This window comes from Panthera pardus, unplaced genomic scaffold (assembly GCF_024362965.1).
Source record: "Panthera pardus isolate Hobbes unplaced genomic scaffold, ASM2436296v1 HiC_scaffold_16, whole genome shotgun sequence".
Classification (NCBI taxonomy): domain Eukaryota; kingdom Metazoa; phylum Chordata; class Mammalia; order Carnivora; family Felidae; genus Panthera; species Panthera pardus.
Genome location: NW_026526721.1, coordinates 147,328,431 through 147,351,823, shown reverse-complemented (window position 1 = coordinate 147,351,823; position 23,393 = coordinate 147,328,431). Strand labels below are relative to the sequence as shown.

General features: G+C 44.5%; 1 protein-coding gene across 5 annotated transcripts in view; it reads left to right on the top strand.

The window, feature by feature from the left end:
* Window positions 1-23,393, top strand: part of GASK1A (golgi associated kinase 1A) — a 93,883-nt gene that overhangs the window by 17,577 nt on the left and 52,913 nt on the right. Inside the window, exon 1 of one of the 5 annotated variants that reach the window (XR_002072277.2) lies at window positions 14,963-15,438. The exons of 1 other annotated variant lie outside the window; for it this stretch is intronic. Coding sequence is in view for 2 of the 4 variants with exons in the window: in XM_019418880.2 (XP_019274425.2) it covers window positions 15,436-15,438 (3 nt within the window). In the remaining 2 variants the exon portion in view is untranslated. Of the gene's footprint in view, window positions 1-14,962; window positions 15,439-23,393 lie in introns of those variants that run through there. 3 more of the 5 variants (XM_019418880.2, XR_002072275.2, XM_019418879.2) reach the window with 3 other exon arrangements.

Below are 23,393 nucleotides of genomic sequence, written 5' to 3'. Positions count from 1 at the left end.
TAGAGCCATTAGGCCAACTTTGTTTTTGTATTCTTCAAATATTTTATACCTTGACTAATATTTGTCTGTTTTGCCAGTTATTGAGAGGTATATTTTAAAATTTCATACTGTGCTTCTGGATTCGTCCGTTTTCTCTTGTTTGCTTAGTAAACTTTGAGACTATATCTCCAGATGTGTATAGCACCTCATGGGTCTGGACAGGCATTATTAATGTGTGGATGGGTGGATAGACCCCATGCCTCTGTAGTCCAGGTGTGTGTGTGTGTGTGTGTGTGTGTGTGTGTGTGTGTTTTCCTCTTAACTTGGGGCAGCAATACTTTCCTATTGACCCTTGCAGGGATTCTGAGACTGTGAAAGGGAAAGTTGCAAGTTGGTTAGAAAATAGAGGAAACAGAGAAACAGAGGGAGGATCAGGAAGGCTTAGCTGCCAAAAGACTGCCAGGGAGGAAGAAAAGAAGATGTTATTTTGACAATGTTTTCAAATATTCCCAGTTGCCAAGAAAAAAATTATTACTTTTTTGGAGAGAGTTTTAAATTCTTTTCCCTATCACTTCCTGCCATGCCTCCAAATGCTACCCATATGCAGATGGGCCTTTTGTGTCCTTCAAATCCAATTCAAACCCAGTTTTCTGCTCTGCAAAGTCCAAATCCAACCAGATGCACAACATTTAGTTCCCTTTGACTAGAATACCTCCCCTTCCCCTATTGCCCACTTGGAGAAATTTTACTCATCCTGAAACACTCCACTGGCCACAAGTCCTAGATGCTTTAGCTCATCTAGTCAGGAAGGTTTAATTCTTCCTCCTCTGGGTGGCAAGAGCAGCCTGGTCACTTCTTCCTGATAGCTATCATCATATTATTCACTTCCACACACATTCTCTCTCTCATCTGGAGATCCTTGTGGGCAGAGGACTGTGTTCTAGTCAACTTTGTCACCCTGGCCCCTCACACAGATCTTGGCACATAGCAGATGCTTAATAAACATTGAATTAAGAAATGAGCGAGTGAAGTGATTTCTGTACTTAGTAGATATGGTATATATTGGACAATTCAATCACTTTAGCATTGGTTCACTCAGCAAACATTTATTAAGCTCATTCTCTGTACCATGCATCACAATTGGTGCCAAGAGTACAACTGTGAATAAGTTAGTCATGGCATCTGTCCTCATGTTGCTCAGGAAAACCATAAGAAGATAGGCAACCGTATATGGGGTAAAGCAAGGACTCTGGTAGGAAATATAGTTTCATGAATCCCACAGAAAGATCAGCTGGTGGTAAAAAACAGTGGGATGGGCTTGTTCAGGGTAAGGTTTGTGAGATGCCTATGGCAAGGGGTTGTTGAGTTAGAGCCTGTTAGGAAGGTAGGAGGCCCTAAAGGCACAGATCTTCTGAGGGAGGAACAGATTGTGACATCAACTGTACTCATTGCCCTGAATTTGTCTTAGTTCTGTCTCCACCCTTGTGAAGCCAGGACATTTTACAGTAGCTAGAAAAAACCCAAGGCTGACTCAAGACTTAATAGCTTTCCCCATGGAATATTGATCACACAGTAAAACTATTTGAGTTCTTCAAACCCTCATTATTTAAAATATTTCTCTCTTACTCTTGGTTCAGGGACTAGCCTTTGTCCAATCCTGCCTGCCATCCTTGAAGCTCAGTGCATTGGCTCCTTTTAATTTATTCTGAGGGGATTGCTGTCCATGACTGGTAAGAGCAATTCAGGATATCCATTGCTATGAGTTCTCAGAATTTATCTTCAGATCTTAAATGATGTGGTCAGCCAAACAATCTCCTGAGCTTGATAAGCAGTGATTGGCATTAGGACGCATGTTGAGTTGATGCTGCTCTTCATTCATTCTCTATACTTCTATTTGGGTACAAGAGCAAGGTAAAGAGAATCCTCATATACATTATATGACTCAATAATGACTCAATAATCAGTCATTATTGAGGGCTCTATGAGCCCTTGGCAAGTGTGGAAGAGAAGAAAGCTGTCATTCAATGAGCACCTGTTAGGGTTAAGTTCCTTCCATTCACTGTCTAAGACTTTGTAACAGACTTCATAAGGTGCACATTATCCCCATTTTAAAGATGAGGAAACCGAGGCTGAATGGGTACATTATTTGTACAAGGTAACACAGCCATAAGTGATAAAATTCAGTTTTAAACCTAGGTTTGACTATCTGTACAGCTCCAACTTCTCTTTTCTTCATGTGATTTGCAAGATGAAGCTCCCACACCTGTAACATTTATAATTAACTTAAGGAGATAAGATTCCTAAAAGTATGTTTAATAAAAAAAAAAAAGGTGACAGCAACTTAAAATAGATAAAAGCTACTTTTATTTACATGGAAATGCTCACAATATATTGCTAAGTGAGAAAAAGGAGGCTTGAGAATAGCAAGGTAGTCTTCAGTGGAGGCAGTGAGATGGATTGTGCCCACCACCCAGATCGAGATAGTATAAGGCTTCCTTGTGGTTCTTACTGATCAACCTCCTCCCAAGGGTTAATTATGCTAATTATTGCTATCATTATAAGTTAGTGTCATCTGTTCTACATACAAATAAAATCATTTAATATGTACTTTTTAATGTTTAAATGCCCTCACCACATTTAGTCTGTGAGGTTTATCCATGTTGTGTATAGCAGAGGCTTTTATTTTTTATTAATTGTTTTTTACTTTTTTAATTTTACTTTTTAAATTTAAATCCAAGTTAGTTAACATATAGTGTAATAATGATTTCAGGAATAGAATTTAGTGATTCATCACTTACATATAACATCCAGTGCTCATCTCAACAAGTGCCCTCCTTAATATCCATTGTCCATTTAGCCCATCCCTCCACCCAACACTCTGCAGCAACCCTGTTTGTTCTCTGTATTTGAGAGTCTCTTATGGTTTGTCTCCCTCTCTGTTTCTATCTTATTTTTGATACCCTTTCCCTATGTTTATCTGTTTTGTTTCTTAAGTTCCCCATATGAGTGAAATCATATATTTATCTTTCTCTGATTGACTTATTTCGCTTAGCATAATAACCTCTAGTTCCATCTACGTTGTTGCAAATGGCAAGATTCCATCCTTTTTGAGTAATATTCCATTATACATATACATATAAAGGACATATATGGCATTTATATAGTAGCCAGATATATATATATCTTACATCTTCTTTATCCATTCATCAGTGGAATGACATTTGGGCTCTTTCCACAATATTCCTGTTGTTGATAGTGCTGCTGTGTACATTGGGGATGTATGTGCCACTTCGAATCAGCACTCCTGTATTCTCTGGATAAATTCCTAGTAGCGCAATCGCTGCATCATAGGGTAGTTATATTTTTAATTTTTTGAGGAACCTCCATACTGTTTTCCAGAGTGGCTGCACCAGTTTGCATTCCCACCAGCAGTACAAGAGGGTTCCTCTTTCTTTGCATCCTCGCCAGCATCTGTTGTCTGCGTTGTTAATTTTAGCCATTCTGACAGGTGTGAGGTGGTATCCCATTGTGGTTTTGACTTGTATTTTCCTGATGTTGAGTGCTGTTGAGCATCTTTTCATGTGTCTGTTAGCCATCTGGATGTCTTCTTTGGAAAAGTGTCTATTCATGTCTTTTGCCCATTTCTTCACTGGATTATTTGTTTTTTGGGTGTTGAGTTTGATAAGTTCTTTATAGATTTTGGATACTAACCCTTTATCTTATATGTCATTTGCAAATATCTTCTCCCATTCTATCAGTTGCCTTTTAGTTTTGCTGATTGTTTCCTTCGCTGTGCAGATTTTTATCTTCATGAGGTCCTGGTAGTTCATTTTTGCTTTTGTTTTCTTTGCCTCCAGAGACATGTCAAGTAAGAAGTTAACAGAGGCTTTTAAAATTGCTGAGTACTATTCAATTAACTGACTATACCACCGGTTGATGGATATTTAGGTGGTTTCAGATTTGGTGCTATTGTGAATAAACCTACTACGAACATTATGTTACATGCCTTTGGCTGAACTATTTGCTCATCTGTCTATCTATCTATCTATCTATCTATCTATCTACATTTATATAAATTTGTATTAACTAATTAATTACTATATGGGTGGAATTGTTGCTTCATAAGTTGGACATATGTTTAGCTTTAGCAGATACTGCCAAAAGTTTACAAAATAGTTGTAATGATTTATATTGCTTCCAGCAATGTCTGAGAGTCTTTGTTTCTCTACCTTCTCCCTTTACTTAGTTTTTTTTTAAATAGTAACTATCTGGTGTCAGTACAGAGGTAGCTTAGTGGTTTTAATTTATATTTCCCTAATGTCTAATGAGGCTGAGTACCATTTTCATCTGCTTATTGGCCATTTGGATACTCTTTTTTGTGTGGGGAGTAGAGTTGGGGTGAGGGGTCCTACTATGCCTCAGGGGCTTGCATAGTTTGAACTTCTCACTGTCATCTGGAAGAGAGCCTGCAGGGTTTCTTATAGGCCTGTCCAGCTGCGGATCAATAAGAGAAGAGGGAGGGATGGGGCTGATCCCATGTTTGAAAGCTATCAGCAAATCAAACATCATTAATGGAATGACACTCTTTATTACAATGTCTCTAAAGTGTGTAATGGTGAGAAGATCATAAACCTTAATATTCACTGAAATAATCAATACTTACCTTGTTGCATGCACTTGGAACACTAGATAAATAAGTACAAAAACAAGATACTGGTGTTCTTCACTCTTTAGGTTAGTCCAGGGAATTAACCTTTAAGTGTGATTATGTTCTGCTTGGTTGTACTATGACTGTTTTATGAGTGAAAACTAGAGTTAGAATTCCAGAGAAAAATACAATTATTTTTTCTTTGTTTTGTTTCTTAAATTCCACATATGAATGCAATCATATGGTATTTGTCTTTCTCTGATTGAAGTTATTTCAGTTAGCATATATCCTCTAGGTCCAGCCATGTTGTTGCAAATGGTGAGATTACATTATTTTTTATGACTGAGTAATACTCCATTGGATATACCACATCTTCTTTATCTGTTCATCTGTGGACAGACACTTTGGTTGCTTGCATATCTTGGCTATTGTAAATAATACTGCAATAAACCTAGGGATGCATATATCTTTTCAAATTAGTGTTTTCATATTCTTTGGGTAGATAACCAGTAGTGGAATTACTAGGTCATGTCATAATTCTATTTTTAGTTTTTTGAGGAACCTCCATACTGTTTTCCACAGTGGCTGCACCAGTTTGCATTCCCACCAACAGTGCAAGAGGGTTCCTTTTGCTTTACATACTCACCAACACTTGTTCTCTTGTGTTTTTGGTTTTAGTCATTCTGACATGTGTGAGGTAATATCTCATTGTGGTTATGATTTACATTACCCTGATGATAGGTGTTGTTGAGCATCTTTTCATCTGTCTGTTGCCATCTATATGTCTTCTTTGGAGAAATGTCCATTCATGTCTTCTGCCCATTTTTAAATTGGAGTGTGTGTGTGTGTGTGTGTGTGTGTGTGTGTGTGTTGAGTTGTATAAGTTCTTTATGCATTTTGGATATTAACCCCTTATCAGATATATCATTTGCAAATATTTTCTAAAGAAAAGAAAGAGACAAATGAAAAAACAGACTCTTAATTATAGGGAACAAACATGGTTACCAGAGGGGAGGTGGGTGAGGGGATAGGTGAAATAGGTGAAAGGAATTAAAAGTATACTTATCCTGATGAGCACTGAGTAATGTATAGAATTGTTGAGTCACTGTACTGTACACCTAAAACTAATATAACGCCTGTGTTAATTATGCTGGAATTTAAAAAATTTTTAAATAAATACAATTATTAACACTGTTCATTTACTCATAACAGTAAACTAAGTATGGATCCTTGGCTACCTAAATACTTATAAGCTTAAAGAATATGTCTTACATAGGGGTGCCTGGGTGGCTCAGTCAATTGAGCGTCTGACTTCGGCTCAGGTCACGATCTCACAGTTTGTGAGTTCAAGCCCCACGTTGGGCTCTGCGCTGACAGCTTGGAGCCTGTTTCAGATTCTGTGTCTCCCTCTCTCTCTCTGCCCCATCCCCACTCATGCTCTGTCTCTCTCTGTCTTAAAAATAAATAAAACATTAAAAAATTAAAAAAAAAAGAATATGTCTTATGTAAATTATTTCCTCTCATTTCTCACAAAGACTATGGGATAGAGAGGGAAGGCATCATTTTGTATTTGCTTTTATAATAAATGTAAATGGCTTGCCCATAGTTACTGCTTTCTGGAGCAGTAATTTTTATTTTTATTTTAAAAATTTTTTAATGTTTATTTAATTTTGGGAGAGACAGAGAGAGAGAGAGTGGGGGAGGGGCATAGAGAGAGGGAGACACAGAATCCAAAGCAGACTCCAAGCTCTGAGCTGTCAGCAAGAGCCTGATGCGGGGCTCGAACTCACAGACCATGAGATCATGACCTGAGCCAAAGTTGGATGCTTAACCAACTGACCCACCTAGGTGCGCTGCAATAAGTATATTCTTAATCCCCTTTATCTGTTTTACCCATTCTCCACCCAACTCCCCTTTAACAAACCACCAGTTTCTTCTCTGTATTTAAGAGGTTTTTTTTTAAGTTTATGTATTTATTTTGAGAAAAAGAGACAGAGGGAAAAAAAAGCGAGTGGAGAAGGGGCAAAGAAAGAAGGAGAGAGAGAATAGGAAGAGTCTGAGAATAGGCAGAGCCTGATGTGGGGCTTGATCCCATGAACCATGAAATTAGGACCTGAGCTGAAATCAAGAGTTGGAGGCTTAACCAACTGAGCCACCCAGACACCCATAAGAGTCTGTTTTTGTGTTCCTTTTTTCTTCGTTTTGTTTCTTAAATTCTACATGAGTGAACTAATATGATATTTGTCTTTCTTAATCTGACTTATTTCACTTAGCATAATACTGTCTAGGTTCATCCATGTTGTTGCAAATGGTGAGATTACATTCTTTTGTATGGCAGAGTAATATTCCATTGTTTGTATATACATCACATCTTATTTATCCCTTCATCTACAGATAGACACTTGGGTTGCTTCCATATCTTGGCTATCATAAATAATGCTGCAGGAAACATGGGTGTGTGTGTGTGTGTGTGTGTGTGTGTGTGTGTGTGTGTGTGTATATCTTTTTGAATCAGTGTTTTGTTTTCTTTGGGAAGAACTTTCATTTGAAAGTCAACCAAATGTTTCAGACAGGTCCTCTGGAAAGCTAGTTAACGTCTTTTGCAGCCATGAACTTACTCTTAGCTCCCATTTCTTGACAAAACCTCTTGAAATAGTGTGGCAGTCCTGGCTTTCAGGAGGTTGACAACACTTTGTAGAAATAGACACAATCTTTTCAGGATGGCTGGCAGAGTCACCAGGTGACACGGCTGCAGGTTGAGATGAGGAGCATGTTTCTTCACCAAAGCAACAAAGCCAGATGTGTCACCAGGCATCACAGATGCTCTGTCCGAGCCCAGAGTGCCAAGATTTTTATTCTGCCTGAGTTTGGCAAAGAAATTCTTCACCATGTTAAAGACATTGACTGCAGATTCTAAAAGAACTTCACACAGTAGCAATTCTCTCTTGATTATAAGAGCTTGTTGACAGGAGTTGACTTTGGCTGTGTAAGTAGAGGTGTCTCTTCATGTTGTTATATGCAAAAGGGCCATATTCTGACATTAAATAAATGCCAGAACAAAATAGCATTTATGAAACAAAAGTAGATAGTACATAATTTTTAACAAACACCGATTTCCATATTTTTATGTTGAAGTAATAACACATACATACATAATTATTTGGTATCTATCATATTACTATGGGATTTGGGGGGTGTAACATACCTTTTTTTGGCCTGACAACGCTTTTGTCCTGGGTTGGCTCTCTAAAAGCTTAGCCATCCTACCTATATCACTCAACTTTTGCCACAATAATGCTTCGTGACAAAGCTCTCCAAAACTCAGTGACTTCCAACCATAAGCATTTATTCTCATGCCTGTGGGTTGAATGGGCTTGGCTCTAGGCAGTGAGTTGAGCTTAGTTCTATCCCACATGTCTTGCTTTCCGGCTCAGACTGGAGGCTAGTGGCTACTCAAGGCTTCTTTACGTGGTGAATCACCAGAACGAAAGCCATGTGATACTGAATAGTATATACAGTACCTCTGTTTGCTTACATTGTAGTGGTTGAAATGAGTCCATGGCCAAGCCTAACAACAGTGGAGCAAAAATACGTGCTCAGCTCACAGCAGAAGGAAGGAGAATTAACATTTGCTGTAACCTAAGGGATCCCACCTCCTTTAAAAGCTTTCTGTGGGCCCCACTTAATGACTTCCATTTATTTCTCATTGGCTATCCCTTTATGCAAAGGAGGTCGTGAAACATAATTTTGGGGGGCTGAGTACACTGCTGCCCCCCTAAAATATAGGGTTTCCATGAATGAAAAGAAAAGAGAGAAGGTAAATTGGATGTTAGAATTCTCTGCTGCAAGAGAAGTTTCTCATTCATTCGTGGATTAAACAAATATTTTTCAAAGTTTAACATGAGACAGGCCTTGTTTTATTTTTTTATTTTTTATTTTTTTTAATGTTTATTTATTTTTGACAGAGAGAGAGAGAGAGACAGAACATGAGCAGGGGAGGGGCAGAGAGAGAGGGAGACACATGTCTGAAGCAGGCTTCAGGCTCTGAGCTGTCAGCACAGAGCCCAACGCAGGGCTAGAACCCACAGACCGGGTGAGATCATGACCTGAGCCAAAGTCAGACGCTCAACCGACTGAGCCACCCAGGCGCCCCAAGACAGGCCTTGTTTTGATGATGTAATTTATATGAACATGTTACATGGTTGCAGGAACCCAAGGAGGTGGACTGGACAGGGTTAAGGGTTCTGATTTGTCAGATGAGGAACTTTGAAGCCTGTGGGAGAGAAGTTGCTCTCCCGAGTACCTATGCTTTGTGAGCAGTAGATTCAGCATTGAACCCCAGTCTTCTGTCTTATTCTTTTACTCAGAAGCATTTGCTGAGTAACTACTTGCTGCTAGGCAAATGGAGGATGAAGACCCAGAATGGTCCCTTCCTCTAGGGAGTTCAGGGTCCATGAGAGACACTAACAAGATCATATTTGCAATAGAGTAATCTCAGGGAACCTGCTGTTCCATGTCTTCAGGATAGAGAAGATTCAGGGTGGAAGTGAATGGGTGAGAGGGTTAGTTAGAAATAAGAGTGTATCGAGAAAAGGCTTTTAGATGGAGAAAACCACTTAAGAAGATTTAGAAATGTAAGCGCCCTGAAGAAGTAATTATGAGTCAGACCTTGAAGGACTTTGAAAGCCATGCTGAGGAATTTGCATTTAATCCTGAGAATTACAGGGGAATAGGCCAGTGGCAAGTCCGTATTTCAGCTGTGATGTGCAGGATAGATGGGAGGGAGTAAAAGCAGAGCCTGGGACACTAGTTCTGAGGTCTCTCCAGGAGTATTGTGAATGAGACAAAAGTTTGAGCCAAAGAAATGGTAGTGAGAATGGACAGAAGGAGATTCCATAGTCATTTAGAATGGCCATTTGGGGGGGCACCTGGGTGGTGCAAGGTGGTGAAGCCTCCGACTTCAGGTCAGGTCATGATCTCACAGCTTGTGAGTTCGAGCCCCATGTCAGGCTCTGCTCTGACAGCTCAGAGCCTGGAGCCTTCTTCAGACATGTGTCTCGAGAGAGAGAGAGAGAAAAGAGAGAGAGAGAGGGAGAGGTTCTCCATTTGGATGTGAGAACCAAGGAAGAAGAATTGCTTAGCTTAGCAGTTCTCAGCCCTGAGTGTGCTTTAGAATTTAAAAAAAATACAGATTCTCAAGCATTGGAAACTCTGATTTAGTAAGTCTGGAATGGAGCTAGACATGGAACCGTAGTAAAGAGTGTACCCCTTGGGCAGCTGCCTGGGTTACAAATTTATAAGGACCGTAAAACATCATTAGAGCAAACTGGAAATCTGACTCCTTAGAACTGGTGAGGGTAAAGATAGACTCACTCCTGATGAAGCAGGAAGGGCCCTCTAGTAGAAATAGTAAAAATATTCCCCACCAGCACCAACCTGTCTCAGCTGAATGTTTCCTGCTTGCAAGATCCACTGTGTAACCAGAGGCCCTACCAGCACCCTGGGAAGGGCCAACTGCCAGGCAGCTTGCATTCTGAAAGAAAGTAATATATGGAGTGCTGCTTCTAGAAAGGAGGGGTGTATTGGTTATCTACATTGAAAAACTCTCAACATAGCACTCAACAAGTTGTCTATCTCAGAAAAAAAAATTACAAGATAAAACCCAAGGGGGATCAACATGTGTAGTCTTAAATACAGAAGCCAGGGAAGGCTTCGCTGAGGAGGTTACATGAGCAAAGACCTGAAGGAGATGAAGGAGCAAATACAGGGCATTTCGGTCAGAGGGAAGAGCAAGTGCAAAGATCATAAGGTGGCATAGGGCCTGGAGAATGCTAGAAACAATAATGAGGAGGGTGTCTCCTGGGGCACAGGCAGTGAGAGAGTGCAGGTGGTGATGATAGACAAGCAGAGTGTGGAAGGACTTGCCAGGCTCCTGTAGGACCTGGGATTTTTGTACTCTGAGGGAGATGTAAGTCTCTGGAGGTTTTGAGCAGAGGAGAGACAAAACCTGATTTACGGTTCTCTCAAGCAACTCTTCTCCAAAGTCATTTTATTCATGTGACCAGGATGGATTAAGTTATACTATAGCAACAATTTTTGCATCTTAGTGGGTCTAATGGTTAAACGCATAAGTTTATTTCTCACTCACTCTCATATCCAGCGAGGTCTTGTGGAGGCTCTGCTTGTCATAGTCACCCAGAGACCCAGGGTGACGGGGCTCCACCTTGACACAAACTTTTCAGTCACTGCATAAGAGAAGGAACATGGCCAGTCATGCCCTGGCTTTTATAGCTTCCAGCCAGAAGTGATGGCACTTCTACTTAACATCTCATTGGCCAAAGCTACCCTTTCACAGAGAGCGCTTCATGACTAGGAGTTCCATTGGTACATATGTATGGGTAGCGCGTGTGTGTGTGTGTGTGTGTGTGTGTGTGTGTGTGTTGAGATTGAGGGGTGTGGAGTTTAAGGGAAGTCCTGTTTTCCTGGCAGAAAAGAATAGTTAGACCCAGAGTTATAAATCTCCACCTCCCACAAAACTAAGTTTGGTTCAGAACTTTAAAATGACCCTTTTATTTTTATTTATTTATTTATTTTTTGCTGTCATCAAATCTTCAAAGCCCAGAAGGCTGAGTCTGATTTAAGTCTCAAGTTCAAGGTATGAGATGCTGTCTGTACTTCCAGCAGCTCTACAGGAAAGCCCTGTCCCCAAGCGCAGGCCTTAGGTCTGGGAAGTCCCCCTCAGGTGGGGGAGAAGGTGGAAGGCTTACTTCTTTGCAGTTTCCATAGCTTCTCCTATTTACCTTTTCTTGCACTGAAATATTCACCTGTTGTCCTTTCCCATCAGGCTGGCCACTGGTTTTCAGAATGAGACGTGAGCAGCCCATTCATGTTATAGAAAGACCCCTTAAGGTGTGAAAAGAAACATTTAGATTTCTACTTCTGCTATATTAACCTTACCCTTTCAAAATTTTGTTGTTGTTTTTGTTGTCGCACATTTAATAATAGGTAGAAAACAAAGTGGTACACTTAAGTAACTTGTAGGTAGGTAATGCACATATTGGGGGATATATTCAAAAACTTATTGCTACTGAAATGAATAATATTAAAAGTTTGGAGCCTCCTAGGATAGATTGTGAGTCCTTTGAGGCTAGAGACAGTATGTGCTAATTTTTGTTTCATGTGCATACAGAAAGATGCACATATCTTAAGTACTACAGCTTGATTTATTTTCATTTGTAATTGATACCAAAATTAGTAGCCAGATTGACAAACAAAAAACACTAGCAACACCACAAAGGCCCTCTTCATATCTCCTTCCCAGTCCTGACTTTCCCCTAGGTAACCAGTCACCTGACTTCTAACAGCAGATATCAACATTGCCTGTCTGTGTATTTCATGTAAATGAACGCCTACGTAGGCCTGTTTTCCTGGCTGGCTTCTTTCCCTCCACAGAATGTTTGTGTGTGACTGTTGTTCACCAATTGCCATTGCTATAAAGCACTCTGTTGTGTGAATACACCACAATCTACATAATGTTTCTACTGTTAATGGATATTTGGGTTGTTTCTTGTTTGGGACCATTGCAAATAATGCTGCTGTGAACTTTCCTTTACATGGCTTTTGATGCACATGTGTAGGCATTTCTGTTGGGTAAAGGTCTAGGATTTGCTGGGTCACAGGGCTCATGTATATGCAGTGTAAGTAGACAGCCAGACAGTTTTCTAATGCAGTGGTACCTCTTACTTGTTCTTGACATTAACACCAATCACAGAGTGTGCGGCGAATAATGCATGGAGAGTGAGGAAGCAGGGGGGACAGGGAACAAAAACGTGCATGTCAGAGACTGTCAGCATGTAGACATGTTGGGTCACAGAATCACAGCCATGGGCATGGCCCTATGCAGGAGCACGTTATCCCGGAAGTAAATGATCACATCTAAGGTACTGTGGACCAGTGGTCTGAATTACAGCACTTCAGAGCTGGAAGGAACTAGGAGTTAATAAAGAAAGGGAGGTGCTTTTTCTAGGCAGGATTCTGTGAAGGGCCCCTGGAGTCACTGCAGATCCAGGTGTGACCTCAGTTCAGCAGGGCCAGAACTCAGTTTTATCTGCTTACCCGGCTGTGGGGCTTCCTGGACTACTGACTGCTTCCATTCAGTCTGGGTTACAAAAGTGGCAGTTGTTCATTTACAAATGGAGTTCCTACATTCACCATCTGGGCGCCTCCTTAGCTGAGCAGAGTATCAGGTGAACAAAATAAGGCCGAACTTGGGAGTCTGCCTTCAGAATGCAGGATTTTGACTCTCTGTTCTTATGTTGACAGTTCACCTGGCTAGGCCAGGTCCTAGAACCGTTATGCCCAAGTGTGTCCCATGAATCCACAGAAAAAGAGTTTAGCATCCAGTAAATCTGGAAAAAACTGGGCACTTTCCTCTTTTCTCTGAAAATCTCAATTCATAGTAGTCGCATTAAAGGCTCTGACAAGTCCTACTGCCAAAAAGAGAGAGTCTGTTTAGCTGTGCTCAGTGTTCTCAAACTTGGCCAACAGAATCCCTCCCTCTTAAATTCTTTTGATACATAACAGATAAATTCTGAAGAATACCACAAAACCCTTTGAAAACGTTAATTTAAAGGAATATGTCTGCTCCACTCCCTAGTGTAGTGTTTTTCATACGGTACTTATTAGTGGATACTATTGAAATTAACATAATTATTTGAGCCCACTGTTACAAATAATTAAAATGGGATAGAATAGAAAACATCAGAGGACATCACATGTAATAATGTTTTATAAAACTTGGTTTTAATGACATTTATACATAAATGTGTGTAAAGAGTCACAGCCAAGAATCTACGTCTTTTTCTTTTTAATGTTTATTTATTTTGAGAGAGAGAGAAAGAGAGCACATGGGGGAGGGGCAGAGAGAGAGGGAGCAAGAGAGAATCCCAAGCAGGCTCTGTACTGACAGTGCAGAGCCTGACGCAGGGCTTGAACTCACGAACCATGAGGTCGTGACCTGAGTTGAAACCGACTGAGCCACCCAGGCGCCCCTAGAATGTACACTGCAGTCAGAAAAGGAGACTCAAAAGACCACATTATTTCCTCAGCAGTCTGCATGAGACAGTCTGCAGGGTCTGCTTCCTCCCCCCTCACTGTCCTCATCCAGGGCTCAGGTTCTTCTGTGCTCCCCTTACACCCTAATCCCCAGAATGCTGCAGTTTTTAGCACTGCATCCTGCCTCCTGTTCCTGGTTTATCAATTTCTTCCTCTTCCTCTCATGCTCTAAGGAATAGGCTTTTTGGTTTGTGAAAAACGACTTACTCGCTATCTGGCTTCAGGAAAGTCACTTCAGCTCCCTAATCCTGTTTCCTCACTTGTAAAATGGTGATGATAAATCTTCTCTCTTAGGACTGTTTGTAACGATGAAATGAAATAATCTGTGGAAAGCATCCAGAACATAAAAAGGACTGAAGAAATCCTTTCCCTTCCATTAGTCTCCTGACCATCATACACAATTTAAGGAAACCCTCTGAATATTTGTCCTCCTTTAGAAGCACTGTCATCAGTGACAACCTCAAAGCATGGCAGGTGACTCCTGGGAAGCTGGTTTCAGACCATCTAGTGATGATTCTTGTTAGTTTCCATCTCAGAGGGTAATTTTTCCAGCTGGTTCCCAGATTCTGTCAGTGCACCCTGCTGCTGACTCTTCCCTCTTAAGAATTCTGAGATCCAAATGTTGGACTATGTAGGGACAGAGGTCTCAAAGACATCCAGGCACCAGTTAACGGTGACTCAGCTGTTAAATGTCACTCAGCTGTTAACAGAGGGACCGCCCCCCCCCCCCCCCCAATTCCAGGACTATGGACTCCAAGCCTAGCCAGACCCTTAGGTCCTGCTTCGATTGTGGCCCAGGGGACACAAACACTCTATGCATCCATAGCAGAGGGATCGGTATCAGCCACTTACTTCCAGCGACTTAAACACTGATTAGTTCTCAAGGGGGGAAAATGTTCATTGTGACAAACGTCCAAAGTGATAAAAGGATTTTCCTACCATATTTCCTTCCAAAACGCCCTTGGGGCTGAGCCCAAATAAGGTTAGGAGACGCCAGTGAAAAGACTGATCTTCCCTTGGCTTTGCAAGGAAGAGCATAGTTTTGGCGACCCTCGATGGGCCGGCCCCGTCCTCCCCTTTCCCCGCTCCTTCCCTCCTCCCTCCCATGACTGCCCGGGCTCGAGGAGCACCCTCACACCTCGGAGGAGGAATCGAGGCGACTTGCCAGACCCTGCTCCGCGCGCCTTGCCTCAGATCAGCGCGGGGCGGGCGGGACCCAATCCTTCCTAGCACCTGGGCCCCTGCTCGAGGCAGCTGTGGCTGCCAGAGCCCGGGTCAGGGCTTTTATTGTGAAAGGAGCTCCCCCTCCCTAGCTTTCGGGGAAGTGGGGAGGCTGGGCCGGGACGCACAGCAGGGACTTCGCAAACTCTGCAAACGCCCCTAGTTGAACGCGGAGGCTCCCGGCTGTGGAAGGGCTCCTGCAGAACCTCAGATCCTCAGATGACACGCAGACTCCGCGTGCATTCTCCCGGAGCTCCTCTAACAACCCCACCTGCAGGGCATCCCCGAGCGCGCTGCGCACCCAGGAGTCGCGGGGCCACTTGGCTGCTGGGAAGCTGTGGACGTCCCGTCCGGGAAACCCGCGTCTAGGGAAGCCTGGAGAGTCACGGAGCAAGTGGCGACCCCGGGGCGGTGGGATGAGCCGGAGAGCCAGCTGAGAGCTCCCAGAAGCGGGTCCAGCCACTGCGGGGGCCATGGTAGGAATCTCAAGAGGGGACCCTCGGGTGGGCGGATGGGGTGGGCACCCAGGCAGGTTGCCGCGGACAGTGCGCACAGCTCTGGGTGCGTGGAGCCTGCGTGGCCTCCCGGAGCTGGAATTGTTCCGGAAGGTGGCTTAGGGGCTGCAACGGCTCTTATTTCTGCACCTAGGAGGAAGCGAAGGGGGCGAAGGGGGGGGGGGGGGGCGACGAGAAGCTGGGCAATTAGCTTTGCTGCTTCCCTAGGCGGGATGCCCGTAATAAGGGAGCTTTCATTATGGACCCGTACACCCTGGCTGAACCTTAATCCACGCAGAAATAGATTGGGCCTGGTAAGGGTCCAGTTCCTGGCGCCATCTCCTGGACCGCAGGGCAGGTGTGGGAGTGCTGGTTGATCTGGGATGTTGTTCAGGAAGTTGAAGAACTTGTGAACCGTTACCTTTCCACTGATAAAACTCACAGACACCAACAGGCGGAAAAGATAGACCCTTTGAGCGTGAGACCCACGCTACTTGTGCAGCCTTAGGAAAGGGGCTTCCCTCAGGACCGGCTGCTGCTTAGCTCTGCTTCCAGGTAGAAGCGACCTGCAGCCCCACCCAACCTGCCTAGGGGGGAGGGTATCAGACACCAGAATGAGTTTGAACTCTGAAGGAACCCACAGGGCTCTTCTGTCTGCTATGACTCACTCCCTCTTCCCGCTCGTAAGCACACAGAGGTCAGATTAGAGCTCACTGGAGATACTTCTCAGGGAGCTTAGCTGTGGGCCTGGTGTTTAGAAGGGCGCCTAGAGATTCTTCTGTAGGATGGAGGGTCTCTGAGGGAACAGCCCCCTGGATGCAAAGGTGTCCTGGAGTTGTGGGGACCAGAGGCCAAGAGCTGGTCAATAGGAGGCTACACTCTCTCCAATGCTCATAGGTTTCTTTCTCAAGCTGCTAAAGAGAGAGAAATAATGGAATCTTAAGGTTGAAAGGGGGGAGTTGGGGCACCTGGGTGGCTCAGTTGGTTAAGCATCTGACTCTTGATTTCAGCTCAGGTCATGAGCTCATGGTTCATAAGTTCGAATCCCACCATTGGGGTCTGCACTGATAGTGTGGAGCCCGCTTGGGATTCTCTCTCTCTCCCTCTCTCTCTTCTCCTCCCCAGCTCACGTGTGTGCACTCTCTATCTCTCAAAATAAATAAACTTAAAACGAGAAATGGGGGTGTAGTCAGAGGTACAGGATGTGAAACTGAAAAGTATGGAGATTTTTACCGCAAAATTCCATGTTCAGGGGCAAAAGTATTGCCAGAAGAGGGTAGGGGCCAAAGCCATCAACTCAGAGGGTTGTTACAGGTCTGCAGGAGTCTCTTGATTTTAAAGGTGTGTATGACAGCATTCAGGCTGTTTGCGATGGAGGTGAGGTGAGCAGAGAGAGAAAGTACCTGCTGTCTGCTCTAGCAGCCTAAGGATGCATCAATGTTTGCTCCACTGCCCATGTGGGCTTCCTATCCTTGCGAGCCTATAGTCTCCTGGCTTCTCATCCTTTTAGGAAGAGGACTTGCGTCTGAATTTAATTTGAGTCAGGGTCCACCTGCCAGAGAGAGGGGGTGGCCTGATAAGCAACTTCTGGCGGCAAAATGGCCTTGGAGATCTGAAGGTTTCTTTTGCTTCAACCTCTGAATGAAGGGTCCTGTGGTCCAGAGGCTGGGGGCCCAAGGTACAGCCCGTCACTGACCAGAACAAGCACTGGAGGAGGTGGGGGACTGATCCTTTGGGAACTTCAGTCTCTTCTTCTGTAAAATGAGAGATTGAAGTAGATGTCCTTTGAAGTTCCATTTAGCTTCAAAAGTAGATGGTACGTGAATCATTTTGAGGTTGGATCCCAATCTGATGTTGACTTCTCAGCATGTACAATTATGATGGTGCTAGGGAGAAGTGGTTCTCAGCCCTGGCTCAGACTGCTCCCCAGACCAAATCCAGACCAGACCCAGACCAACGGATTTGTTTTTAAGGCTGCCCAGGTGACCCTAGTGTGCAGCCAAGACTGAAAAGCACAGGGCTAGAAGGCTGAGGGAATAGGAACTGCACTTCCCCAGATATCCCTGAATCTGTAGAGCTGCCATCCCTTGAGATAGTCCTAAAATAGAAGGTGTCGGTGAACTTCATCTGCAAATGATACATCTAATATGTCCCTCTTGCAGGATCGTTCCACAGAGAAACCTCTCGTAAGTCATTAAAACCGAGATGTGAACTTCCCCGTGTTTGAATATGGTAGCCTTTATCCAGTAATTCCTTAACACTGTCATATTACTGATCCAAGGCACATCAAACGAGAAACTCCGGGTTAGAAATATAAAGCTGAAAGTCTGGTGTCCTTAGATGTCTTTTTGCCAAAGTGAACACTGAGCTGCAGGACCTGTGAGGGTATTTTTTGATCATCCTGAAGGGGTGTGGGTCTAAGATTGGGAGACACTTGCTATCTTTCCTTACAATGATGGCAGGTGACTTGGTGTGTGCCACGACTCAGAACTCGGATGAAAAATATTGATAGAAGAAGTTAAGATTATTATTGCCAACTTTAAAAAATGTTTTCTTCCTGGGGTGCTTGGGTGGCTCAATCAGTTAAGCATCCGACTTTGGCTCAGGGCATGATCTTGTGGTTCATGAGTTTGAGCCCCACGTCGGGCTCTGTGCTGATAGCTGGAAGCCTGGAGCCTGCTTCAGGTTCTATGTCTCCCTCTCTCTCTGCCCCTCTCCTGCTCATGCTCTGTCTTTCTCTCTGTCAAAAATAAATAAACATTAAATAAAATTTTTAATAAAAAAATAAAAGTAAACCGTTTTCTTCCTGATCATATATATGCCCATACTGCCAATTTCTATAGGTAACCATGTATCATTTTGGCATATTTCCTACTCTGATTATTATTATTATTTTTTAAATGTTTATTTATTTTTGAGAAAGAGAGCATGAGTGGCGGGGGTGTGGGTGTGTGTGTGGGGGGGGGGGGGGGTGGGGACAGAGACAGGGAGACACAGAATCCAAAGCAGGTTGCAGGCTCTGAGCTGTCAGCACAGAGCCGGACTTGGGGCTCAAACTCACTGAGATCATGACGGGAGCTGAAGTTGGATACTTAACCAACTGAGTGACCCAGGCGCCCCTGAGTATTATTTTAAAGAGATGAGATTATACCAAACATGCAGTTTTTTAGTTTGATTTGTTTTACTCCACTTTTTGTCAAAACACAGTCCATGTCTGCATCTCCAAAAAATACTCATAACCATACTTTCAATACTCAGCACCACGGTGATTTTGATAATCATCTCTCTGCTTGTGGACTTTAAGTTGTTCCCACTTTGGAGCTGTTTTCAGTGGTGCGTGGCCAGCTTCTGATTATCCGTGGACTTGGGGATCTGAGTGCCTGGCTAAGTGGAAATCAGACAAGCTCACAAGAACAAATTATTTTAGCCTCTTTAGAAAAGATCTTACTGCAGTTACCTTCAAGGGCCCAGAGTGTGGGTGTGGGAGGCATTTCCTCTTGTCTGTCTTCACTCTACACTGCGTTATGTCATCAGACAGGTAGCCATGGAGGGAAGAGGGTCCCAGGAGAACTCACACATGGGTCAGTTCTCCTCAAAGGAACCAAGAGCTAAAATCGCTGGTGGTTAAGACTTAGAAGGGAATCTCTAGGTGAAGGAGCTGAGATCAGAGAAGGGATGTGACCTTCTCAGAGTTACTCAGAGCTCTGTTAGAGCCCAGTTCTCCTAGTCCTCCATAGCCTCTTCATGTACCTGAGGCATTTGGTGCAGCTTGGAGTGGCAAAGGAAAGGACACAGGGTTTAAAATCAGAATGAGGTTTGTGCCAGGCTAGGCTACCACATGGCCCTGGGTAAGCACTCCAGTACTCTGAGCTGCAGGCCCCTCTGTAGCATGGGCTTATAATAACAGACTGTTACAGGGGAGCCTGGGTGGCTCAGTCGGTTAAGCGTCCGACTTCGGCTCAGGTCATGATCTCGCTGTCCGTGAGTTCGAGCCCCGTGTCGGGCTCTGTGCTGACAGCTCAGGGCGTGGAGCCTGCTTTGGATTCTGTGTCTCCCTCTCTCTGCCCCTCCTCCACTCGCTGTCTATCAAAAAAAATGAACAAATGTTAAAAAAATTAAAAAAAAATAATGGATTGTTACAAGGAGCAAATGGAATCAACAAAAGTAAAACGCTTGATGCCCCAAAGGTGCTTTAAGAATGAGGGCCTCACAGAAGACCCACAAAATAGTTTTCTTTTTGTCAGAACCTAAATAAAACAAATGGTAAGGAAGTTGCTGATGCATTTTCGTGCACGACTAGTCAAAGAGGGGCTACTGGGACACTTCTGTAACTATGGATCATATGCAGACAGATTCTATTCTAAAGCAGTTCTCTTGCTCCTTTAAATCTTTCTTCTCACCAGGCAGGAAATACCCAGCCTTCAGGAGATGTTTGCCCAGTTTGCGTGCCCTGGGCCTCCTTGCTGAACACTGGATGAGCATGCGGTCCCCACTAAGCCACAGGCCCCTGAGGTCCAATGCTGGGGTGCTCCAGGCAATCACCTGGCCCAAGTTTCTCAGGCTCACCTGAAGAAAACAGGCGAAACTCATTTTGGAATCAGAACTGGGAACAGTGACATTCCAGCCCTTGGAGCCCATGGGGAATTTGATACCCTTTCTCTTGTGGGCACCCCCATAACCTGCTGCATAGATGAGCCAGGCTCTGCACAGGACTGGCCAGGGAGCAGAGGGTTGTAAATAATCCACTGGCCCTAATTAGCTGAAGAAGAGGCTGGTTCACAAAGCAGTGGGTTGGGAGTGGGGGTGGGGAATAAGCTTCACAAAGAGATGAGTTCCTTAGTTGTTTCAAGGGCCAGAGAAGGAAATGTGCTTCAAACAGGCTTCAAGGATGGCGACAGCCCCCTCAGAACAGACTTGGGAGGCCCAGCCGTCCCTTCCACCCAGGGTACCAGTGTAGAAACAGAGTGCATCAGGGTTCCTCAAGGCCCAGGTGCTGTGAGAAACCTGGGCCGTCTTTGCTTAGATCCCTTTTTGATGTGATTGTGGATGTGTTTCCATCTGGGGAGCTTGGGGTCCCCTCCCCCTGTTGTCTGGATGGGCCTAGACAAGTCTGCCTCTGAAGGGCCATCTGGCCCGAGAGTGAGGACAAAACAGTGGTTTGTGGGTGAGCCCCCGGCTGCCCTTCTTCTCTGTGTGGACCCCCACCCCACACACCTACAGATACAGACCCTATTCTTTGAGGTGGCCTGGGATATGGCTGTATTCCCCGGGGGGCCCAGCCAGGTGGCCCTGGAACTCCTCACTGAGTGGAAGCTGGAAGGTGCCTTATGACAGCAGCTGGTGAATTCAGTGGTGACTGGGTGTTAAGAGTGAAAGGGAGGGAGAAGGGGAAGTGGAGGGTGAGGAAACAGCAGAAGCCTTACACTGTTCTCTAGGCCTTGACTGGTTCTCAATGAACATGTGCCTCTTCTAGGCAGGGCTTGAGTCTGTCCCAGTGGCTTTGGAATTCTCAAGTGGCACATCTAGGAGGCCATGATAGAGGAATTCACAGTCTTCTGTTACGAGTGTATCTGTGTTCTCCCTCTCTCTTTGCTGCCGTGCCGTTCATCCATCCATTCAGAAAATACCCGCTGTAAGCCAGACATAGTGCTAGGGCAGAAAATCCAAAGATGAGTGACAGAGACCCTGTCCCTGGGGAGTATGTGGTCTGGTGATGCCATCTGTGTGTGCGTGCCCATGTGGGTGTATATGTGGGGCACAGCAGGTGGTAAGTTCAGGGCAGAGGGAGGCACAAAGAAATGTTTCTGTCCTGTGAGCTAAATGCTCTGATGCGGAGGCAGAGAAGGGCGCTTCTGAGGAGTGGGGAGGCAGGGGGAGTGTCTAAGGATGGCTGAAGAAAAGAGAAGCCATGATTATCTATTAGAATAGCTAAACAGCAAAACGCCCTAACAATTTCAAGTGCTGGCCAGGATGCGCCGTAACTGGAATGCTCACACGTTAAAGGTAGATATGTACGGTGATAGAACCACACCGGAAAACAGCTTGTCAGTTCCCTGTACAGTTACATACGCACTTCCCACAGAACCCAGCAATCCTCTTCCTGTGTATTTACCCCAGAGGAATGAAAAACATATGTCTACACAAACACCTGGATCCAAATGCATACACTAGCTTTATACATAATTTCCCCGAACTAGAAGCAAACCAAATGTCCTCAACTGTAGGTTGGACCAACAGGGTGAGATCCAGCCATACTGTGCAGTAAAGACAGCAATCTACTGCGACACACAACAACGGGATGAGTCTCAAAGGCACTTGCTGCGCAGAAGAAACCCATCTCAAAAGGTTACCTACTGTGTGATTCCATTTATCTGACATTCTGGGCGACATGAAGCCACAGGTGGTAGAGAACAGGTGATGGCTGCCAGGGGCTGGGGATGGAGAGGCTGTGACTCCAAAGGCAGGGCACGAGGGAGGCCTTTGGAGCGACGGAACTGTTGTCTCCTGATTGTGGTGGTGGTTCTATACATGTGTGTGAAAACTCCTAGAACTGTCCACAAAGATTTTAGTTGTACTGTACCTTAACATAACAGAACAACAAGAAGGGAAGGCAGTCTAGCAGAAGGAACAGCATGTGCAAAGCTCTGGAGGCAAAAGTGAGCTGTCAAAAGTTGGCTGAAAGTGAGTTAGGGGGAACCTCCTGGAAATAGGGCTGGAGACAGAGTTTGGCTCTTGGGCATGGGTGGATTTGTGTTAATTATCCCGAGGGCAGCGGAGGGCAGCGGAGGGCAGCAAGGCCAATGGAAGAGATTTTGAGCATGGAGAGGTGAGATGGGTTTGCATTTTAGAGAGCAGTTTCAGAGGGAGGGGAGGCTACAGGGAGTGGAGGGGAGTGTCTGGGAAAGGAAGGTGATCTGGAAAGACATGAGGGAGGATGGACCCTGTGACTGGCCGGGAGGGAACAGGTGAGAGGGATATATTTGGGCTGGAGAACCGCTAGTCCTTGGTAACCTCAGATAGGGAGCCTGGGCAGGTCAGGAGTGACTTGTTTCTTGTCCAGGCATGTAGGTATACAGGCCTCTTATCTGCCATCTTCCTCTCTCTTCATTTTCATTTTTATTTATCTGATGGTGCCCTTTAGTCACACTCAGAAGTAATCATGATGTAGAAGTAACTGACTTAAAAATGATGCCAATCATTTTAATTCTAGAAAACAGATTACTATGTTATATTCTTAAGACCCACAGTGAAGTGTTTGACTTTTCTCCCTTAACCTTCTAAATTGGTTCTGCCCTTATAATCATCAAAGTAGGGTAGGGACAGTCGCAAGAATAAATGAGTATGGTGTTGGCTCTGTTGTCCCCACCACCTTGCCTGTGGTCCCCAGTGCTCCCTGCCGGCCAGTGTGTGGCTCCTTCATCTCTCCGTCCCCAACTTCCCCTCCTGCCACGGGCTTGACTTTGGGTTTCTACTAAGTGGCCGCAGGAAGGGGCTATGTCACATGCTGTTTACTTGTGGGCAGTTTTTGTTTGGCTTTCGAGGGTGTTTGCTTGCAATGAGCAAAGAGCCTCTTCCAGAGAGCCATCTGGAGAATTCAAATGCTTTCATTTTGGCTCGGGCAACAGGTTCATGGCTCCATGTATAAAAGCCAAGTCAGATAGGGATTCTTTCAGAAATGTTATCAGCCAGAGAACTGGTGGAAGACATCAGAGGGGAGAGGACTAGAAGAGAGAAAGGGAGAGAAAAAGAGAAGTGTCAACGCCAGAGACGTGTGGATGTGAGATGAGGGGACTGAGGCTCAGAGACAAAAAGAACTGGCCCCATGGGGGAGCAGGCAAGAGCTCCTCACAGCCTGTGATCCTGGCGCTCAGGGGACCCAGGGCTCTGGGGCTGTAGCGGGCACAGTGTCTTGGGCTGCTTTCAGCAGTGTGTTGCCC